The 23299-nt window shown below is 41.7% G+C and overlaps 1 protein-coding gene across 4 annotated transcripts; it reads right to left on the bottom strand.

Moving 5' to 3' along the window:
• Nucleotides 1-1504: 1504 nt before the first annotated feature.
• Nucleotides 1505-12081, bottom strand: arpp21 (cAMP-regulated phosphoprotein, 21). Of its 4 annotated transcripts, none has more exons than XM_022198666.2 (20): nucleotides 11947-12081; nucleotides 7824-7985; nucleotides 7510-7675; nucleotides 7355-7393; nucleotides 7185-7250; nucleotides 6982-7093; nucleotides 6655-6793; nucleotides 6005-6142; nucleotides 5817-5916; nucleotides 5611-5706; nucleotides 5484-5521; nucleotides 5324-5380; nucleotides 4810-4988; nucleotides 4170-4310; nucleotides 3944-4062; nucleotides 3753-3827; nucleotides 3492-3668; nucleotides 2744-2846; nucleotides 2150-2253; nucleotides 1505-1995 (listed from the first exon to the last, which is right to left on the bottom strand). In XM_022198666.2, exons 3-20 carry the CDS (start codon nucleotides 7669-7671, stop codon nucleotides 1846-1848), a joined length of 1995 nt encoding a protein of 664 aa, XP_022054358.1. In that variant the 5' UTR covers nucleotides 7672-7675; nucleotides 7824-7985; nucleotides 11947-12081; the 3' UTR covers nucleotides 1505-1845. The 4 variants fall into 4 exon arrangements, 3 of the variants coding, with proteins under 3 accessions (XP_022054358.1, XP_022054357.1, XP_022054359.1); XM_022198665.2 differs by having other exon boundaries at nucleotides 2150-2256; XM_022198667.2 differs by lacking the exon at nucleotides 3753-3827 and having other exon boundaries at nucleotides 2150-2256.
• Nucleotides 12082-23299: the final 11218 nt, after the last annotated feature.

Raw genomic sequence — 23299 nt, forward strand, 5'->3', positions numbered from 1 at the left:
CAATATGTGTTCGAAAGAGTGATATATTTGCATTACAAAACCGTTGTCCACAAAGAAGTCAGACCTCGTAAACGCTTGGCACTATTTTCTCTCCCTTCATATCACTCCGTGCTGCCTCCAGCTGGCAGCCGTGCAGGTTTCACTTTGTTTACTGCTCATAAAGTTAACATGTCTGACTACGACAGCGACGATGAATATATTGACTTCAGCAAGTCTCTATGCCAAGGGGATATCTTTATGAACCCGAATATACTGAAGCGAATAAACTGTAATGAGCGTTAGCTAGCTGCTCCATTTTCTCTGAATATTTTTGTTCTCGTCTTTGTCAAGCCCAAACGAAAAATTAATCCATATTCTGGCTACATTCCCGACAACAGCATCCATGGAGCGACCGGAAGTTAGCCGACCTAGCGGAAGTGCTAATGAGGTCTGCTCTGGCGCCGATTATTACCGTCACACATTGCTTTGAAAACAAATCCTGTCCAAGACACAGGGCTGTAGCTCCGTTTCAGTGTGACTGTGTCTAACTTCCTCTAATAAAATCGTTTTTTTCACTGGGAGCTGAAGCTATAGATATACATCTATCTACTGATTCATATCTACACACACTAGTCTGGTCCTATGCAGTCTCAATGATGACGTTTCTCGAGTACGTGAGACAGTACGGACAGTAGCGGACTGAGAAACGGCCACAGTCTTCTTACCGCAAGGACACAAAGCTGCTCGTCTTCTCCTCCTGCATCAGGAAACCTCTTCATAGCTTCTTCCAATCCAAACGAAATACAATCAAAAGATCTAACCAACGTCATTGGTGCATTTAGGTGCAGTCCGACAACGAAGTTGCATTCAGGAGCATCGGAAATCGGAGTATCAGTAATGTAAATTCCCAACGAAAAATTTAAGGGGCACACGGGGTGGCCAATGAGATCACAAGGGAGCCAGCCCCCCCACCCCCGGGCTCCTACGGAAGATCCACCACTGTTTGATAGAAAGAAAACCTGTTCGACTCAAGGACGGTGTAATTGTGGTTTTGAGAAGGAGGGGGCACTAAAGTCTCATAGTGTAATTCCACCATGTTTAATGAAATATTGGAAATGTTCTCCATTTGCATAATTTGTGTAAAAACAAATGTAAGTGTGGAAACGTCACCGGTTTACAGTCAGATATCTGCATTAAACCTCCCGCTGTGTGAGCATTTTACTCTCCCTTTTATGCCCCCTTTAACTAGATGTCGATAGCAATCAGCCGTATTAATGCAGAATCCTTGGCTTGCTTGTCGGATACTTATTCAGGCATTAAGTCAATGACATTCCTCTCCCATTTAAGAACTCAGTGGTAGGTTAACAACCCAAATCTGTGCTTTCCCACAGTGTGCAAATTAAGACTGCTTCTTTTACATCTTCTGCTGGATGTGTGCGGAGAAGATGCCCTCATACAGTGTGCTTTATTTCCTGGCGTCTCATCTACTGCCATCATCAAGTTCAGAGGAAGCAAAGAGCCAGGATGATAGAGAAATGTGACCTCGTCAGTCCAGCCACAGCACTTTATTCTCTTCACACAGTGCATTTCCTTAAAACACAATATATAATTTAATATCAATATAAAACTCCATTTGTGTATATAAATTATGCATTCAATACAGCAGCTCTGAAATATACTATTAAGCTTTGGTACAGTGGTACATTTATCTCTGTGAGTGGGGGTATGTTGCATGTGTGTGTGTGTGCAAACCCAGGGGGCATCATCAGGAGGAGGGAGGGGTGTAGGTGAGGGTGAGGGGGGTTGTGTTTGTGTTAAATATGTGTGTGGATGAGTTCACACAGAAACAAAAGTATCATGGCTCCGTCAGTACTGTGCGTTCCAGGCCGGAGCGCTGAGGTTGGTGCAGCTGGGAGGGCGGCAGTGGGCGGGTGGGGGCACGACGCAGCAGTACCCCGCCTCCCCACCTACCCCGTTTACAACTTTACTTTGGGGAAAGGACACCGAAACGCCTCCCTGCAGAGAGACAAGAGGGAGGGGGGAAAAAAAAGAAAGTTGGTTGCAGAGAATTTGCTACCACCAGCACTTTGTGAAGTACTAAATGCGTCTTCTGGGGGCTGAACTGCTCGAGTCTGACGCACAAAGACACCTCTGGGCGTTCTGTGTTTACCTGAACCATGCTACACTGATGGGAGGCAACCGGTGAGTAGGTCCCCAGCACAGCTTGGGTTTGGGTGTGGGAAGACTGCTGCACCCTCACAGCAGGGGCGTATCCTGCTGCAAACATAGAAGAGATTATTAACAATATAGATCACTGCTGCGGGTTATTTAGCAAAAGCTTAATATAAGAAACAAGCAACAAGAGATCATTATAGGTATTTCTGAACAGATTTGAGGATGTGCACTTTGCTGATTGCCAAAAATACTCCATACTTATTCCATCAATGTATAATAATTTGTTTAACATTATTTATTTTGACATAAAAACTAAAATAAAAAATACATATACAGTAGCTGAAGTCTTGAATATTTTTACGCAATCTTTTTTTTTAACAAACGGCCATGGATGACAGGAGTGAATTGTGTCTCCTCGTGTTTTGTCAGCGTGATGAATAGAAACAGCAGGAAAAGAGACCGGTTCACTGTGAGACCCTCAGACTACATCTCTGACAGTGTAACGGCCCCCTCCTCTACTGCCGCAGCTCGTTTTCTCACCGCCTTCCTCACCCACAAACACACCCACTCGTATTTGGGGGAAAAGTACCTGTTGGCTGTGCTGCTTGGCTGTGGATGTGCTGGGTAGGTGAGAGGGGTCTGCATCCATGCTGAGCTGAGGTAGGGTACTGGCCGTAGTAATACACAGGCACCTATAGGACAAAAAGATTAAAAATTATTCACACTGTGGCGAAAATGATTAATTTATCCACTAAACCCTGATGTTGTCTTTATTTACAGGCAACAAAACAATACTGTTTTCTTGTCTGAAAAAAAATCCAAAAATTCAGCAAAAAAATTCCCTAAATGTATAAAAATTTGCAAAACCTTCAGGAAGAAAATTCCAATAATTCCTTAGAAGTTTTTTTTTTAAATAAAAAAATCCCACAAATTTCGCAAGACATTTCTTGTAAATATTTTCAAAAGATGAGTAAAAATCTTCCAAAAAAAATCCTAAAAATATCTAAAGTGATTCCATATGTATCAGTAAAACCTCTAATATTTTCTTTAATAACGTTCACATAAAAATCAACCAAAATCCAGCAAAATTCGCTGGATTTTGGTTGATTTTTATGTGAACGTTTTTATGTGAATGTTCTTAAAGAAACATTTTAACATTTCTTTATTCCACCAAAAATGTTCAAAGATTTCCCAAAAATGTTGAAAATGTGGACATCAGAAGTTTCCCCATGAAAATGTATTTTTTTACCCACATTTTCAAACTTTAAATCGGGTCCATTTTGACCCGCAGGACGACACGAGGGTTAACTGACATGACGAATTTAGTTTCTCCCGACCTGAGGTGAGGGCTGGCAGTAGCTGGAGGGGTTGTGAGGAGGAGGAGGAGGAGGAGGAGGAGGAAGGGGAGGAGCTGCATAGATGTAACCCGGACTGGGAGGGTAGACGGGTGGGGCTTCACCCGCCGTCTGACAGCTCACTGTCACATGGGCAAACTGCGAGGAGAGATCTTCAATCTGTTGGTCAAGAGAAAGGAGGTCAGACTCTTGTGCACGCGCCACAAACACGCAGCATCCGTTGCGGCGTTCAGCAATACATACTGTGGAGTATGGCTGTGAGGGAGTGACAGGCAACATCTGTGGAGCTGTGTAAGAGACAGACGAGTACTGAACCACCTGAGAGAGACACATGTGGAGACAGAGATAAAGGCACACAAAAGGTGGCATGTATGTATGTCACTGGGAACATAGCTTGCATCTAAAATACGTCTCGTCATGCGCGTGTGCGCTACCTGCTGCTGTGACGGCTGAGGGGGAGAGCCCTGCAGCTGAGTCTGGCTCCTGATTGGCTGCTGACTGTCCGGAGGATTGTACACCACAGGGGTCCCGTCAGGGTTGAGGAATGGCTGCCCTGATAGGTCAAAGGTTAAGATTATAAATGAGCTTTTCTCATCTAAAATCTTACTTGTGTGTGTTAGTGAGTGTGTATGTCTGTGTGTGTGTGTATGAGGTATGTACCAGTGTGTGGGTTCACCAAAATACTGCCTGGTGGGATCCCGTTCTCCATGATGTAGGCAGAGCTGGGAGCTTGTTCCTCGATCATGGGAGGAGGAGAGGGGTGAGGACATGTGGATGGCAGTCTGTAAAGAGAGATGGAACCTGAGAGAGAAGAGAAAGCAGAGAATAAAGAGTAAGAATAGAAGTGACATTTCAACATCTCAATCTGATATAAAAAAAAAAAAAAAAAAAAAAAAACACACACACACACACACACACACACACACCCGCCCCTGTGTGCTAAAAACATACTGCCTGCAGCCCCACAGCATAGCTTTTTTCTTTTTCTTCCTGGATATGCGAAGAAGACTGGAGGTGTTGTGTGAAAATTTACAGCTATGGTGTGAAGATTCATGGACTGAGTTAAATTTTCACACCAAAAGAACTTCCACTGCTTTTTGTTAATTAGATGCTGCCGAATAAGGAGCTGATAATTTATAAGCAGCGATTTTCCCAAGTGTGGCGTGGCGATGAAGTCTGCGCGCAAGTTTGCAGCTCGAGCTCAGGTACAGGGGGAGTGAAGCGTCTCGGCCGTGACGGATTCACACCTCGGAACGCGCGACACAAGACGCGTTGAAAAGTCGTTAAAGAAAAGACGCACCTGAACCTCGTGCGTCCCAGCTGTGGTTGGCGGGTTGGCGAGGCTTCAGAGCAGGACTCGTCCACTGGTAGGAGGAATCGGAGTCGGTGCTGCTCCAAGGTCGGGGGTCGTTGCCATAGCGGCAGTCAGTCTCAGTGCTGCTGCCTGTCCAGCTGGAGCCTGAGCTGTCACGGCTCCCCCTGTGAGGCACATCCAGAATTATCCCACAGCCTCATTACTGCTCAAGAAGAATGCTGTTAAATCTGAATGGAGGACAAAAATGGCTTCCACACCTGCTGATATGCCGCACATAATGATAGGCTGAAGGTTTCATGCTACATTCTTTCACCAAAATGATCTGTAAAGTCTTTGCTTCCTGCCAAGGATGTTAAACCTTGACACAAACGCGCAAATAAATGAAACTAAATCTAGGTCGTCTTTCTGTTTCCGCTGCAGACTTGAAAAGCTTGGTGCCAGCCAGGCTGACCAGATTAGGATGATAAATGACTGTGCGAGCGTGCAGTGAGAGCGCTACCTGAAGAGCTGCCTTCTCCTCTGGGTCTCAGCATATGGATTGTACTCCTCCACATCCCTGCACACAACACACACACACAGACATATATTAATGCTCTCATCTAAATATAATAAGCTGAGAAGCACATGGGGAAAAAAAATTACACTGCAGGCAAGGTTACCTGGTTTCTGCATGGGTGCTCTCCTTGGTGCAGGGCGGCTGAAAAAGTACAGCAGAGAAATTAGTAAGAATCCTCTCTGTGTATGTCACAGTAGCCTGGTTCGTCCTTCTCGGTCTCTTCCTCTCACCTCTTGGCTGAAGATTCGCTCTCGTGCTCTTTGGTACTCCTCCTCTCTCTCCTCCACTGACTTGCTTTGCTTCTCCCGTAAGGGGTGGAGTCGGTTCTGTAGGGGAGAGAAAAGAGAACAGGCCAAATCACTGATAGAACACGGCCAATGTCAATTATACAGGGAATTCCTGAGAGACAGGCAGCTATATAGGAGGACAGACAGACCTGGTCATCTGAGCTGTTGTCTCTCTTCAGAATATATTTCCACTGGTGGAGCTCTTCTGTCTTGTCTTTATGCAGCTCATCCTGGAAACGCTGCTCCGGTCTTTAGCGCACAGACAAATCTTGTTAGTTTGTTCCGAGCATTAAGGGTTTACAGGAAGATTCACAAAGGCACATTACTGCATGCTTACATGCGTGTGCTGCTCGTCCTGTTGATGATGACAGACTTGCCTGTCTGGTCTACATTGTGCTCCATGCCAAAGTAGGCCGCCACCCGATGGACCAGCATGCGGTGGTAGGACGACATGTGAGGGAACTTCTTAAAGGGGCTGAGAGTGAGACCGAAACAAGGAAGGATGTGGGGAGGGAGAGAGAGAGAGAGAGAGAGGGGAAGGGTGAGAAAGCAGAAAGTAAAGAAGGTACGAAGCAGAGAGGAACACAAAGACAGAATGAGGGAGCGACAGAACAAAGTGAGAGGGAGGAAATGAGAAAGAGATGCAGAGCGAGAGCGATAGGGAACGAGGAAGAAGAAGAAGAACAGAGATTGAAATTGGTTTTACTTTTTGGCTCAAGTCCAATTTCATTTCTGGTGCTCAAACACACCCACACGAAAATAATCGCCTCGATATATTGTTTAGTACAATAAATAAGCTGTATGGACAGAATTATAAGAACGGAGCTGAAAACTTACAGCATTTTAAAACAGACTAAAGCTGTGCTTCATCTTTAATAGAATTCAGCTTTGATTCAATTTTCATTCCTGCACATTAAACAGGTAGACAGCTCAGTCAAGACTCAAGGTTATGTCCTCTCCGCCACACTCTCCTTCACACACACACACCTATTGCTGGTGATGAAGTCGATCATGTCCTGCTCCAGTTTAAGCAGCATCATGCGGTCTCTGGGGTTGCTGTTGAGGGTGTCGACGATAAACTGGTGCAGATCTATGCCGGTGGAGTCTGTGTACTCCACGCTGGACTCTGGGAGCGACACAGGCAGGGTGTGTGTTACACAAAAAAAACAACAAAAACAACAAAAGCACACTGCAATATTAAAAACCCCAAGAGAACTACATCTAAATAGTGGCACGGAATCCTGCTTTATTACATTTTATTTGCCTCTCTCTCTTTTATGAGATATCACTAACACACAAAACACACACACACACCTTTGGACAATGAATGTTTCTTTGGATCTGTGCTCTTCTCATGCTCCTCCTCCTGACAGGAAGTGCTCTCGTTGTCATGGCAGCTAGATGAGATGCTTGTGTTTGGAGATTCCTGGAAATAAACATAAGAAAATAAAGAGTAATTTCGAGTGTGGTGATGAGAGAGGGAGGTGGAAGGATCGAGGATGATGTGTGTGTGTTACCATTGATTCTTCAAACGGTGAGGGCTCCTCGCAGATAGCCATACTGCGCACTAACTTTCCTTTGGCCTAAAATACACACGCAAGCAAGCAATATTACAAATTCATAGAGTCTAATGCAATCGATATTTCAGCGAGAATGAATAATGAGAGGCAGGATTATTTTAGCTTACCTTTAGTTTTTTCTTTGGTTGCACCTGGCTGCAGTGTTTCTGCGAGTGAGGACGTAATTTATTATAAAGTGAGCATGTGAGCAGTGTCGGTGGGGGGAGGAGGCATAATTTTAACATGGTACATGGCAGTATCTGTTCAGTTTAGCATCACTTACCTGCTGCTCAAGCTTCTTTGTGTCACTGTGACTCTCCTCATCCTTTCTCTGATTGCAGGGGGGTAGACATGGCGGAGGGGAGGGACAGATGACGGCGTCACATGACGTCACATCGCAGGGTTTTAGGAGGACATCTGCACTTTCTACTGCTGCCTCAGTCATCCTTCTGGAAAACGCACAAATCAGACAGTCAGAGAGACGGTCAGGCTGTGCAAATAATGCCTGCTTTTGTATACTTGAGTGCCATTTAAGGATGTCTTTGCCTGCATTTGCATGGCTCTCTGTGTGTGTGTGTTTGTGTACACAGTTTGTACCTATCTGGAGTTGTTTACTGGAGAGCCTCACAGGTGAATGATGAGGTCATATATCCCATGTTCCCACAGGGCAGCCAGAAACGCAATTACCGTCTCCGCCTCTGCTCCCCTCCTCAGCCGCTCCTCTCTCTGCCGGCCCTTCACTGGTCAATGGAAAATAGCCTGAAGAGATCGAAAAGCACAGGAGAAAAAACTGTTAGCGGTCATTGTACAACAGAAAACACCACTACGCTGCTTCACACTAAGTCACACACTCACTCACATCAAACGCTAGCCAAAGCATAAAAGCATAGCTGCTGGAAATGACATCAAGTAGCTAAGCTTGTGTGTCTGCAAGTGTGTGTTAACCTCCGTCTGCGATTCCCAAATGCTCTCCTGGTTTGACGGTTAATTGCTGCTTTACAGTACTTAGTGTATTACTGTCAGCATGCCTGTGCATCTGTGGCGGTAACATACAGGCCTGTGCTTGGATGTGGTATTTGCATGTATATTTACACGTTATGTGAACTGATGTCTGCCGTGTGTGTGTCTGAGTGTGTCCTCGAGCTTTTCTTAGAAACAGCAGCTGTGGAGAGTATCATCCGATCCGGCAGCACTGATATTCCCAGAATGCCAAGCCGAGCCTCTGATCCCAGTGGTGAGAATATTGCTGAGACCAAAGAGATAGACGCACACACACTGGAGGAAGTGGCATTCCACCATCTTCTCCAGAGGGCCGACTGTGTTCAGCGGGGACACATTCCGCTGTAACACACAGCTCAAGGGGACACTTACTGCTGCAGCACCTGGGACAGAATAACGAGCTTAGAGGATGCCGAGTCCCACAACATGGTTATTTAACACTCGACTGGAGATAATAGCGTTTTTTAAAAAGAAAAGACCTCTGTCAGTCCATGTGCAACCAAAGTGGTGTTTACTTCCCCTACAGCTTCAGTGAAACACTGTAACATGACAGCTGGGAATCCATCCAGAAAAAATATTCTTAGAACGGTAGAGAGGAGCTTCAAATCTTGGCATGTGTTGGTTTAAAATTTTAAAGTGGAAAGATCATTGGCAGAAATGCTTCAATATGTACAACTTTTTGATAAATTATTTTATAAAGGAGGTGAATCATACTTTAATTCAGATGGTTAATGTGATAAGATTTTTTTATTGATGTAACTGTATTGACTGTCACTACACACATAATAAAGGGCTATTTCTTGGTAAAATGAGTCATGTTACGTAACAAATCCTTCAGCTGAAGGATCAGAAAGTACATTGGTACTTATTGGTATGTTGAAAATATCCTCTTTTCAAGTCAAACAGTTGATCGTCATAGATTTTTTTTCTTTGTTCCAGCCTTTTGAGTGTTAGCTTTTGCTGCTTTTCTTTGTCTTACATGATGATAAATTGAACAAATTTGCATTTTGGCGTGTTGATCAACAAAACGAGCTATTGAAATTTACAAAAAAATGTCATTTTCTTCGCACAATTTTTTTATATATTTTAGACAAGCTGATGGCGGATTAATCACTGATGAAAGTTAGAATGTCTTGCAGCCCTACTGTTTCTTACAAATGAAGTATTAAAGGTAACACAATACCATAGAAAATCTGTATCTTTGTCTTTCTGTGGAGGTCTACTGCAGCCTAGGGAAGTGAAAACGGTTCAGAGGCACATAAACACTCAAAAGGACATAATAACTTGGGAGACTCCCTAATGGCGAGTTCTTGCTGAGCTGTCCTTCAGCCAAACACACCAGCTTCATGAGTGCTGCACTGTGGCTGACCCTGACCTCAGACCTCACCGAAGGGAGGGGCATGAAAAAACAACACATCTCTGTAAATTAATGCAATCAAAGAAAAGAGAACCATGCTGGTACGGTTTCGTATTAAACCCGTGAATCTACATCGATAAGAGAGGAAACACAGCGTAAGAAGACAGAGAGGGAAAAAACAGATATGGACCAGATGCACTACACACAGGAAAACAAGATGAATGGGAGGCGAGGGAAGCAGGGGATGAAGAGAGATGAGGAAGCGGTCTGTAGGGACTTTAGAGGTGAAGAGGGGTGAAGGAAGGCGATGGAGGCAAAAAGAAGTGAAGAATTAGCGATAGAGAGGCTTGCAGCGCAGTCTGTCTCCCGGCTTTTCAGCCGACGGCCGTGAAGAGAGGATTTGAGTGGAGCTACCAGTTTTTGAGCTGAGCGCTGCAGAAGTGGCCGGCCGCCCGGGGAGAAGGTGTGACACGATCATTAGCGTGTGACGGATGGCGGCGGGAGGCAGGGAGCGCCAGTACCCGCTACATCATCATCCATCTGCTGCTCTCCCTGAAGCTTCCAGCCTCGGAGCCACTTACTCACCAGGACACCTTTCTTCTCCAGCCAATAGCTGCCTGGCTCATGTACACTGACATACAGGCAGGCCAGTGGGAAAATATCCAAAAGCTACTTTAGATGGCCATTGTCAGCTAAACCAAGTTATATTAAGTCCTTAAGCCTGAAACAATCCTGTTTGTAATTCAGACCACTGAAAAATCTCTTTCTGAATACCAAGGCTATAATTAACAGTGATACTTGTATCATTTAAAACTGAAGTCAACCATTGTAGCTTGTGTGTCTCGGTTTATTATCCTGCCCTCTGTATTTGTAGATATTTATCTACTCTGCTTTCTTTTTTTCTTCATTTGCACCCCTCCATCTGAACAAAACCCATAGAAAGCTAGAAATCATCACTGCCTCTGGTCACAGAAGCTGCTGTTTGTGTTTTGTCTCTAAGGTTGCAGCTGAATCTGAAACGAGATTTCATATATTCTCTCCCTTGGCTCAGGAGCTCATTAGGAAACGGCTCAGACTAGAAATGAGAGAGCAGGTCTCTGTGGTTTAAAATAATAATTGAGAATTTGGACGTAAACTCAGAACCTTCAGCGCTTTGTTTACCCATAATGTGCACGGGGTTTGCCCCCAATCCTCTAATTGGGCTCCTATTGTTTCCATCTCACATTATAGGAGTTTTTTCTCACCAGTTTCTGCTTAGATGTATATATCGATTCACATTGTGCGCCTGCACCTTTTAAATTGGCTGCTAAATTCTATTTTTCTTGGGCAAGTTTTGCTTTACCTCCTTGCTGCTGCAAATTTAGGTGAAATACAACATTATCTAAGCCTTCACTTTGAGACAAGCATCAGAAAGTAGGCTACAGATGTGAGATTTAGGTTACACCGACCCATCATCAGCACCTGGCTAGCCACAGCAGTCTTATCACTTGTGACTTGTGGGCTCGACAGCTGCATTGCTCTGCAGCTGAACTGCAGGGGGGAAATCACCTACTGCACATACATGCAACACAGCAGAGTTTAAAGGGCTACTCCACACAAAACCAAGCTTAGCAACACCTTCTGGCTTTCTCTGAAACGGACGGTATCTTAAACACGCCGCACGGAGGATGCGGGCAAAAACAAACAGGTGGCATCTTCACACAACTTTATGGCATCCTGTTGACCCACATAGCCGGACGGACCGGCGTTTGACCGGGCATCCACTCCGCGACTCTTGTCGTTGTGGAGGGGCTGAATGCGGTCAGAAAGCCGGTGGGAGCAGAGCCGCGTGTGTCGCATTACCGTGACCCAGGCTAAGCTGACACACCTGGCTATTTTTACACCGGGCGCGGGGAGGAGCGGACCTCCTGCTTCGGGACTTCACCGCGCTGTCAGCGGAAGATACACGGAACCCATTCAAACAGAAATACGGGGCAACTTAAACCGCGTTCAAACTCATATTTCAACACACGAAAGCAATCGGAAATACAAAGAAAGAAGCAGCAGTACAGAAAATGGCTGATTTCTTTTTGAAAAGCGATTTCTTTAATTGATCATTATCATTCAGCGGTGTCGCTACACACTCTGGGGGGAAATGCGACTGATAGCAAGCAGCTCCCAATTTAGCCGCTGTCACCGGATAGTTTCCGGTAATTTTATGAAAAATAATAAATTAAAATAAAAAGCTCAAGATGGTGGGGTGGTGCGATTACTACCGCAAAAGTAGCGCAAAGAGGGACACGTGAAAAGAGAAGCGTCGATGACCGTTAAATTAAGCTAACGGCGGAGAGTGTCGCCGCGCGCTGAGGACGGCCGTTAGCTTACCGTCAGGTGTCTTCCTCCCTCCGCGGGCTTCTTCTGCCGGTGTAGCCTTCCTCTACCGACCGACGGGCACTGCCGCACACCCAGCGTCTGTTGACTGTGAAGGTGCGTCGCTCCTCCTCCGCCTTTTGCCCGTCTCTGTCGGAGCAGGGGAGGAGGGAGTGGGGAGCAGGGAGGGGGGGAGGGACGACAGCTCTGAACCCTGAGCCACGCGCCCACACAACACGCAAGGAATGCACGAGAGCCGGCCCATCCAGCAGCCCACTCATCTCTATCCAAGTCCCCGTCTGTCTCTCTGTCTCTCTGTCCTCAGTTCAGCACTGCAACACTTCCCCATCACACCTCAATTACTGCTAAATATATTCCCCCCTCTCCTGCTTACAGTCAGCAGGGTAAACCAGGTAAGAAACCCTCCCACCTCCATGTTTCCCCTCATGAACATCACAGTCAATTCTCGTTTTCCTCGATGGTAGTGACCTCACTGATCTTCAAAAGAAGTATTTTTGAGGTATGTTGATGTAATATTCTGACAGTGCAAAATTACCTTGTTTAAAAAAAGTCTAAATATTTAAATACAAACTTTTGTTTACTGTTAAAAGTCACATGGGATGTTGGCTGTTACTATAAACAAAAACATTACAAACCCCTTTTCTGTAAGAGTACATGGGTAATATGTGAGCAAATTTCCGCCACCCGAAACTGAATCTGAATCATTTATATTTGAATTGCTCAACAACAATAACTGTATTAAAGATTTGAAATGGAATGTCATATTTTGAATTTTAAGTCACTAATGTGAAAGAAAATTACAATTAACTGGGATTACAATTAACTGAATGTAATGCATTGAAATTGCACTTATTTGTTCTGCAAATGTATTTGGTCCTCATTGAAAAGTGAACTCTCTTCATTCAGTTTTCACAATTCAGATTCAGTTCTGGATATCTAGATTCATGCAAGAAGCCCCCTTTTAGAGATCAATAATTTGCAATAGCTATATAAAATAAAATAAACTTCATTGATCCATCACGAGGGAAATATTGAAATGCAATACAGTATCTGCTAAATTATGTGTGCTCTTATCTCATACTGTAACATAACAGCTAATCAGCAATAAAGAACAATGTAACTCTGTGTAAAAGGCTAACTAGCGGACTTCAGGTTAATCTAATAATGTAATGCTAGACTAACTCGCTATAGCACTAGCTAACTAGCTGGCTTTAGGTTCTGCTAATTATTTTTATGCTACAGCACTAGCTATCTAGTTGATTTAAGGTTAAGCTAATCATGTTATATGCAATATTAACTTTCTGTAGTACTTGCTAACTAGTTGACTTTAGGATAAGCTAATAATTTTTATGCTAAATTAGTTTTCTGCAGGGGCTGCATAGTGGTGGACTGCTTAGCACTTTCGCCTTACAGCAAGAAGATCTCCGGTTCAAATCCCGGGATGGGCCTGGGATCTTTCTGCATGGAGTTTGCATGTTCTCCCTGTGCATGCGTGGGTTTTCTCTGGGCACTCCAGCTTCCTCCCACAGTCCAAAAAATATTCTGAGGTTAATTGGCTATTCTATATTGCCCGTAGGTGTGAATGTCAGTGTGATTGTTTGTCTGTATATGTAGCCCTGCGACAGAGGGTGTCCCCTGCCTTCGCCCGAGTCAGCTGAGATAGGCTCCAGCACCCCCCCGCGACCCTAGTGAGGATAAAGCGCTGCATAGAGAATGGATGGATAGTTTTCTGCAGCACTAGCTAACTAGTTGACCTAAGCTTAAGTTGATACTGTGCCAAATCAGGTTGCTGTAACACTAGCTGAAAGGCTAACTTTAAGTTTAGCTAATAATATTATGCTATATTAGCTTCCTGTAGCACAAGCTAACTATGTGATTTTGTATTTATCTAATATTGTCATGCTACATTAGCTTGCTGTAGCACTAGCTATCTAGCTGGCTTTAGGTTATGATAATTTATGCTAAATTAGCTTCCTGCAGCACTCGCTAACCAGCTTTAATTCTTGAACTACTGTCAGCTAAACATCCCTCTTGAGTCACCATTACTTATATTTAATCATTTTAAATAATATTAATAATTTTGTAAAGTTCTAATTTTTGTCCTAGACCCCTGTATTGTAAATTAGCTAGAAATAATCAAACTGTTTAAAAATATTATGTTATCTATCACCTAAAATTTGAAATTATAGATTATCTTATATACTAGTAAGAAGTTTAGAATGCTCAAAGTGACCCTGAGGTAAAATTACCCCCGGGGGCATTTTCTCCTACAAGAACATGCACTGTAAACATTGGCGCATATTTCAGGAATTTCCTTCAAATATACAACTACAATTAAAAAAAAAACATTTTACTATTATTTTAAAGATTTAACTGTAAAAAGAAAATGACAAAAATTGCACATAATGTACACATATAATATCAGTATTTTACAAATGGTAATTTGTTTTTTTGTTTACAACATTTGACTGTAAAATTACACTCAAACCAATGACAGAGACAGAAAATGTGTATACGGGTGGCTGGACTAAGAACATTACTCACATTAGTGTGGCACAGAAACGGATGTCTTGAACTCTGTAAACCAAATTGTCATTTTGTTTTGGTCAGTTATATTTGTCATTTGTTTGTGCAGGCATAAGTGCCATGTAAAGGTAGACTCAGGATGCGCTTTTATATAAAACCCAAAATAAACCTGGTACCGCTGTTGCAAGTTATACCTTTTAAATTGTTTGTATTCTAATTGAACTTCTGCAAGGTTTAGGATGTAACTCCTATTCTGTGAGTATGTCCGTGGTTCTCTAACATGCCTCTGTTGTGGCAGTGTGGGGTGTCAGAGTCAAACACTTCATTTCCTGCATTCTGGTCAATTTTTATGCTCCAGTTTGTGCCTCTCAGAATCAATTTATGGTGCAAATGTCTTTGTTTATGTGAAGGAAAACACAAAATTCAGGCATGAGATGACAATTGAAAATACAGTGGAACATAATGCAGTAAGGCTTTCAGGCATTCTGTGCCGCCTTTAAATATTTATTCTTCTGCAGATCAACTTTTCTCATTTAATATGATCCCTGCTGAGTCAACACACATATAAACGGGATTTACTCTTCTGTCCTCCTTTATCTCTTTTTGTTTGGGGAAATAACCTCTTTAAATGTGCATGCGGCACCTATTCTTATCAATGACAAACTAATTCATTTTAATTTATTTACAAACCCCTGGATTTTAATAGATCATGTGGGTGTCAGCAAGATATCTGCTCATGATAAGAACATTCTGTACATTCAAAATGTGTTGTGCTTATCTATGTTTGAGACACTGGAGAGAAAAAAGCCTGCTTGTGATGGAAGCTTTACTGCATCTACGAGGAAACGTTATAGGGGGATGTACAACACCCTGCGTCAGCCTTGAAATCTACGTGTGTGGCTGCCTACACGGTCCCTATAATACATGCTAATAGCACACTCAGAGCCCATTTTAGGCATTGTGAGTCATTTTACTCGCACTTGCTTGATACTTTTTCTATTAATACTTATGTTTTTTTTTCACTTCAAAGGCAATTTTAGCGCAGGACCTGAATATATGCAGTTCAGTTCAGTTCAGTTCAGTTTTCTTTATGCAGGGCAAATATACAATATAAAACATCTCAGACACTTCACACAGTAAGGTCAAGACCTCACAATATTATATTATGGAGAGCAACCCAGCAAATTCAATGATTCCGTTTGAACAGGCACTTGCAATGGTGGGAAGAAAAGCTATTAGCAGGGAGGGCAGCCATTTGCCTTGACCGGTTGGGGAGAGGGCAAAAAAATATGTACCGGAAAAGGAAGATGTTATTGTCATATTATTTCTTAAGGAATTATAACAAACTGCACCCTGAAAGCATCAGTAAAGTAAGGCTCTTTTAGCCTGTCGTGTGTTACCATGCATTAGGAATCCAAATGATGGGCATGTTTAATTTTGAATTTGTAGGCATCCCTTATTTTGACCTTTTATATTGCTAATTAAATGACTGTACATGGCAGAAATCTGTTCTCACTTTGACATGAAAGAGTCTTTCATTAAAAGCCGCATTTGTTTGATCATGATTAAATGTTAAATAGCAATAAAAGGAATATTGTTTTTAACCAGAAATCCATTTTAATTTTTCAATTAAACTTACCATGTCCAATAAACACCGCACATTAAAGTCTAGTCATTTTATTAATAACAAGAAGATGGTGCATTAAAAACTACTATTAGGTATATAATGCAGGCTGTGTCTCTTGGCTCTTGTGATGATGAAGCATATACTGTACGTACAGCAATTTATATACACTCCACATGTATACGGCCCATGGATTGTGCAGTTAATTAAAAATCTGCCACGACGCAGTGTTATACCATTCAAAACAGCATTTAATTACAAAGACAAGAGCTGCATACGCACATCTATTGTATGAGAATAATTAGACAGCCTATTATAGCACAATTTGGCTATTTTACCTTGATGAATAGCAAATAAATTAGTGACTGCTTGTTATGGTCTGTTCAGTGGTAGGAGACCCAGGCTTCCTTAACCCCCACGTCTGTTTGCACTGGCCATTAGTGCTGCTCACGCCATTTATCAAGGAAAAAGTGTCAAAACCGCCATGTGAAATAGTCCATTACAAGGAATGCAGATTGCAGAGTTATTACCAACAACTTGTACTACAAATGTGTCTTATGCAAAATGGCTCATTTTGGATTCTTTTGGTTGATGTATTAATGTTAGAATTGGTTTAAATGGAACTAATCTGAACTTCCTTATGCACTGTGAGTAGCTGTAATCCTTTAAAATTCATCATATTTTATGAAGCGATCATACGTTTTATGGTATGTGAAATCTCAATCTGATAACTAATCAGTGGTAAAGGAAAGTAGAAGGTAGCATTTAACCCTCGTGTCGTCCTGCGGGTCGAAATTGACCCGGTTTAAAGTTTCAAAATGTGGAAAATATATCTATATTTTCACAGTGAAACTTCTGATGTTCACATTTTTATTTTTGGGAAATTTTTTGAACATTTTTTTGGTGGAAAAAAGAAATGTTAAAAATGTTTCTTTAAGAACATTAACAAAAAATCTACCAAAATCCAGCGAATTTCGCTGGATTTTGGTAGATTTTTTGTGAATGTTCTTAAAGAAAATAGTAGAAGCTTTACTGATATATATGTAATCACTTTAGATATTTTTGGTATTTTTGGGGGGAAGATTTTTATTAATTTTTAAAAAATATTTACAAGAATTTTCTTGCCAAATTTGGGGGATTTTTAAAAAAATAAAACTTCTAAGGGAAACTTCTAAGGAATTATTGGAATTTTCTTCCTGAAGGTTTTGGAAATTTTCAGAAATTTGTGGAATTTTTTTGCTGAATTTTTTGATTTTTTTTTTTTTTTGAGACAAGGACACAATATTTTTTTGGTTCCCGTAAATGAAGACAACAGGAGGATTAAGGGAAATGCTTAAAATTGCACTCAAGTAGAGAAGCTGAATAGATAGAATGGTTTAAGTAAGTGGTGAAAACAACAGATAAATTGCTGTCTTTTGGTATAGTTGGGTGTGGAAGCTGGGTTGTTGCTCAAATTTTAGAAGCACTTATGTGAATTTGAGGTAAATTTGAATATATCATGTCTACTGCTTGTGTATTTGGAGAGCTTTATCAGCATGTGTGTGCCAAATTACCTCTGATTCTGAATCATCCAGCCCTCTCCTTCTCCGGTTTCACCACAACAGACGTAAGCAATAATGTATCTGGTTACGTGGATGACTGAATGTTGAATGTTGCCAAGCCTCATGTCTCTGCCAGTTCTGTTTTAGACATACTGAGGTCAAATGTCCTGATCCAATGATGGCTCTGTCTGCAGCCATCCTTCACCAACATAATGAACTTGGCTGCACCTGCTTAGATCTGAGGGTTCTGCTAATCTTCCCCTTCATTCCCATGTAATGTGTGTGCTTTAATCTAGTCCCAGATGTTCAGTTATTGATTGATCACTTGATTAGACCCATTCATTTAGAAACAGATAAACAGATAAAAGAATGCAGTTCTTAGACTTTTCTTAGTCATCTTGCATGGTTGATATTCCGGCCTATTTGGGTTCTTCACTCCAATAACAAGAAAATCCAGCATCAGCTTCATTTGTTATTGTTCTTTTGCACTTGAAGGACATATAATACGTACAGTCAGTGTCATTTCTGTGCATGTAGCGTCTTTTCCTCATCATGGACGTCCTACATGCATAAAAAGCATCTTCAGCTTGCTGCAAATCAGGAACTATGCAGCTAATTTTAAACAGGATTTATCTTCTGTATGTTTTTTTTATATACATGCCCGGTAGAGAAAGCAATCAAGACCAAATGGAAGAATCAACCAGAAACACAGATCTGCAAGCTGATAGGAGTATCAAGTCCCGAGCAGATTCATTCTTGTTCCATTAATTCTGGTCTCATTCAGTTCAAAGTCATTCACAGACTCCATTATTCAAAGACAAAATTACACAAGAAGATCCCTCCGATATGTGATAAATGTAGCTCGGAGGAGACAAAACTACTTCACAGACTCACCCTTTGTCCTAAAATAGAAAATCTCTGGTCTGAACTTTTTAAACACTCTATGAAGTTGTTAATATCTATATTGAACCAGACCCTGCTTTAATAGTTTTGGGAGATTCTCTGAACCAATTCAACACTTAAGAAGACAAAACAACAAATTCTCTCTTATCACGTAATCAGCGTTAAGAATATTCTCCAGTGCACAAAAAGGAAGTTCCCATAGTCAAATTATGTCTCTGTTAGTTAGTTGATATTATTTGAAAGTATAAAGTTCTTGTCAAAGGACAGACAGATAACATCCGGCAGCCTTTTATCTACTACCTAGAGAGCTAGCATTAATTCTGGGGATCGAGAACTGTATTTAGATTTTACTTTTGTGATATTTGGCATTCTTTGAATGTCACTTTCGTCTACTTGTTTTGAAAATAAATAAAATTGACCTTCCCATAAGCGAGAATAAATACCATATGGCACCAGCAGCTCTAAGTTATTATTTTGTCACTGTCAAGATCAAGAGTAAATATGGCTTTTGTGTGAATCTTACATATACAGTTTGTACAACAGAAAACACTTCACACATACTGCAGATATGACCTTAGGGGTAAAACACCAAACAGACTCAATGGCACAACCACAAACTACGGAGATGACTGAGCCTCAGGATGTGCGTCATCCAAATGCTCGCAGGCATTGCTGTGTGTGTGCATCACTGGTCTGTTTCTGACACACACACACACACACACACACACACACACACACACACACACACACACACACACACACACACACACACACACACACACACACACACACACACACACAGGTCTGTCATGGTTTAGTGACACTTCACGGACTGAAAAGACGATTTTACATCATCCTCAACACAAATGCAGCCTAATCGAATTAGAGATCATTTTTTGTCCACTTGAACAGTTCATCCATGGACAGCTGGCCTGCATGCAATCTAAAATTTGAAAAAAGAAGTGACATAGCGGAAACACACACACACACACCTGCTGTTTGCTGGTTCTGGCAGGATGGCTGACATGTGTGCACACAGGACTGCGACTCAGCGGCGCTCGTTTCCCGTCGCGCGTGCACAGAAATACCACTGTTGTAGTCTGTTACATAAACTCACTCATTAGAAAGTGCACAGCTGACTGTGTGTTAGCATGCGCGCGCGTGCGTGCGTGTGTGTGTGTGTGTGTGTGTGTGTGTGTGTGTGTGTGTGTGTGTGTGTGTGTGTGTGTGTGTGTGTGTGTGTGTGTGTGTGTGTGAGTGGTAGTGTTACATCAGTTCTAGCGCATCACTGAGGTGCAGAAACGTCTGTTTTAAGGCCTTTACTGGAACTGGGGTTAGAGTGGTCGTGTTCTCAGGGAGGCAGTAGACGGTGAACTCACTGACTCTTCTGGTAGACATATAAAGTAAGGTTTTACAATATCAATTATTTACAAAAAAAAAAAAAAAACATTCACAGCACCCTTACTAGGCTACTCAATAGCGAGTCCATTATTAACTTTACAAGTTTTAAGAACTTTTTATTTCCCATGGTGTATGTTATTTGGATGGATTAACATTTAGGGAAATATGCTAATTTGCATTCTTGCTGAGAGTTTGATGAGATTCATATCTGCTAAATATAAAGTTGCAGCCAACAGCTTTACTTGGCACAAAGACTGAAGATATAGATATTTTGCAAAACAAACATTATTCTCAATCTATACTTTCAACCTTTGGGCAACTCATCCACATAGAAATAGAACTTAAGCTACTTAAATGCTTCATAATGCACAGATTTAAAAAATAAAAATCAATTCCTGCATGAACAGCGTTACATTTTGTAATGAGCATGAATCTGGAGCAGCATCACTGGAGATATGGCAGATATGTACGACCAGCTACAAGTTTACAACTGAACTTGGCATTGTTCACTTCACCCAAAAACACTATAAAGCTATTAGCTTTATAGTTGATAGCCAGGCCTGTTTGTTTTTGCATTCTTGGTGTTAATGGTTGTATGGGTGAACATTTTAATCAGTGGAAGCAGAAAATACCTGTATTAGTATGTTCCGGCCGAAGCATTACAAAATCTACATACCAGGAATGTAAAAGTTAGCTCATTGCCTATTATACTGGTACTGATCATAACTATGACATTTAAAAACATTAAATACTGATATGCTGACAACATACACATGATAATATCCTAAGAATCCAGTGCCAGTAACTATCTGGTTGTCACTCCAACGTAGCAGGTGGTGGTATTACACCTTACAGCTGGTTGCCACCACCCCCCCAAAAAGGGAAAAAAAACATAGAGGACGATGCCAGATCTAGCCAGCGTAGCTCCTACCACAGCGTGTGACTACTGCTGCCATGCAAAACCATGTAGAGGAGAGGACAGACGAAAGAAAGATGCTTTATATGCACCCAAAAAAAAAGCATTTTTAAAATAGATAATGCAAAGATACAATTACCATGAATTATTTTAGCCACGATAGTTGGGTAATGAAAGTCTGATATCATGACGACAGCTCGACCAAAATGGTTTTGTCAGTGTCAAGGCAGATTATTTATAATTAAGGAGCGAGATAATGATATTTGGAATCAAAATCTTGATGTCAAATTTTGGAATAACATAGTATCCAACAAAAAACTATATTAAAAATGAAGTTTTTAACAGTGCTGTGGGTGAGACGTGGCTCAGAAACACACAGTGATGACTACAGATAGAGTATTTTGCATTGTTGTCTATTATTATGATAAATTATAACCCCAGCCTCACAGAATTTTCCATGTTGAAGCATAAATAAACATTTAATGCACTGACTATGATTAAACTTTAGCATGAAATACTCTGTGGCATCTCTGATCTATTTTGAATCGTGGTCATCCAAATAACCAAAATATTAACTCTACCTGCATGTGATTTCTTAACGCTCACACTGATCTAGTTTTCAACTAGCCTCTATGCTACACCAGTATAATAGAATTTCTGCACGAAACTTCTGTTTTTTTGTGGAGCAGCCCAAGATTCTCCAGGAGCCCCATCTCGCCGTCCCTATGAAACATTTCTGGAGGTGCTCCTGCAAATTCTAGATAAAAATAAAACAGCAACAATGGGCTTCTTTCCCAAATTCTTTTTCCATATTCAGGCTCTTCTGGAGGTTGCTTAATTGCAAACGAGAAGAGACAGTTTTTATTTACCATAACATCACGACTGCAACTTACACCGCTGCCCATGTCGACATAGCTATCTGCTTTGATCATCAGTGTGTGTAAATGTCTGTGTGCGCACGGCTGTACAAGAGATCGAGTGACACCTCAACAAGTGAAGCTCATAAATATTAATAGGGGCCTCATGAATATTCAGACGGCGGCCTATGAATATTTAAACCATGATGGAGCATGTGGCCGGGTGACTAGACAGCCACAGACAAGAAACAGACAAATAGACCTCCTCCTTTGCTTCCTAACCTCGGTGAGACGCAGCCTTTCTTTAAAGCTACATTAATTCTAATTAAGAATACATAATTTTCATGATTTCGCTTTCATGTGAACTCTGGCTCGGGATAAGAATAATGGTCGCCACGCTGCACAGGACCAGCTTCTTTATTCAAATGAGGTAAACATGCTGAGTGGAGGCTTCATAATTCAAACCCTGGAAACTGTCTGCATTATAATGATGGTGTAGATTTTAATAAAATTAGATCTGGGCATTCTGTTTCATCCCTTACTGGCTGATTTTAGTGACTGTGATAGTATTCAGCTGTTAATAATGTCTTATTTTATAATGTAAATATTACATTCCCACTTGCTGTTGCACTATAAGACATAATCAGGAGCATTTCTAGGGTATGTACTGTTGATTGGTTGCTTCCAATTAGAGCTTAGAGTGACTGAGGACCTCTATTATTGAAATATCCCAAGAAATGTGATGATATTTTAGTGATTCTAAACCTCCAAGTGGCCAAACATGTTCATTTTTTACGCCATAAATATAAATGTGCATGAGTTCCACTAATAATAGTACCTTCTTACATGCCAGTATCCCCACAGAAACTCGTTTTCTGTGATAAAAAGGTGAGGAAAGGTTACGTCTTAAAATAGCATATAATCTACCCAGAGTCACAATTCTGCATCACAACAAGGATCACATTAGTAACACAGATATCATCATTCTCATTGGTAGGATGCAGGCAGATGTCACCGACATTTAGCCTTGCAAACGGCTAATTTAGGTGCAAATATATGTGAAGATGGAGAAACTGCTAATGAAGCCGAAAGGAGTACAGTTTGCATTCTGAGGTCCGGGATTTCAAACGTACAATTCACTGATTTCACACAGTGACTCACGCTTCTAATTAGAGATCTCACACGCTGCTTTGTTTCCCGCCCACAACAAAAAGCATTAACCTCAACTTTATGCAACGTCCTCTGGTCCAAACTGCACCTAAATCTGGGGTGGAGGGAGGGGGTATCCGAGGCATTAGAAGAAACAAACAGACAAACAAAACCCTGCTGTAACACCCTCGGGTAAAGTGGATGATGAATTTAGATGCAGTGCGTCAGCAGTCAGAATTACAAAACTCCGAGCACAGTGAGGAATAATACGGGTTCAAACGTGGGTTGGGCTGAGAGTGCAGATTGTGCTAAAACAGTTTAGGTGCTCAGGAGAGCTGCGAAGAAGCATCGCTATGAAGAATCCACCCGACTGGTTTTATTTTCTGATCAATGAGAGTGACTCAGTGTGGATCACCTTCCGCTACATGGC

This window comes from Acanthochromis polyacanthus, chromosome 11, assembly GCF_021347895.1.
Source record: "Acanthochromis polyacanthus isolate Apoly-LR-REF ecotype Palm Island chromosome 11, KAUST_Apoly_ChrSc, whole genome shotgun sequence".
In the NCBI taxonomy this organism is placed as follows: Eukaryota; Metazoa; Chordata; class Actinopteri; family Pomacentridae; genus Acanthochromis; species Acanthochromis polyacanthus.

What these genes read in the sequence shown, in the direction of transcription:
- arpp21 (XM_022198665.2), bottom strand. Translation starts at nt 7,671, where the DNA reads ATGACTGAGGCAGCAGTAGAAAGTGCAGATGTCCTCCTAAAACCCTGC. An exon ending in CTGGGACGCACGAGGTTCAG is followed by an intron (nt 4,311 to 4,809) that starts GTGCGTCTTTTC and finishes CTTCTCTCTCAG; the next exon opens with GTTCCATCTCTCTTTACAGA. An exon ending in ATCAGTGTAGCATGGTTCAG is followed by an intron (nt 1,996 to 2,149) that starts GTAAACACAGAA and finishes GTCTCTCTGCAG; the next exon opens with GGAGGCGTTTCGGTGTCCTT.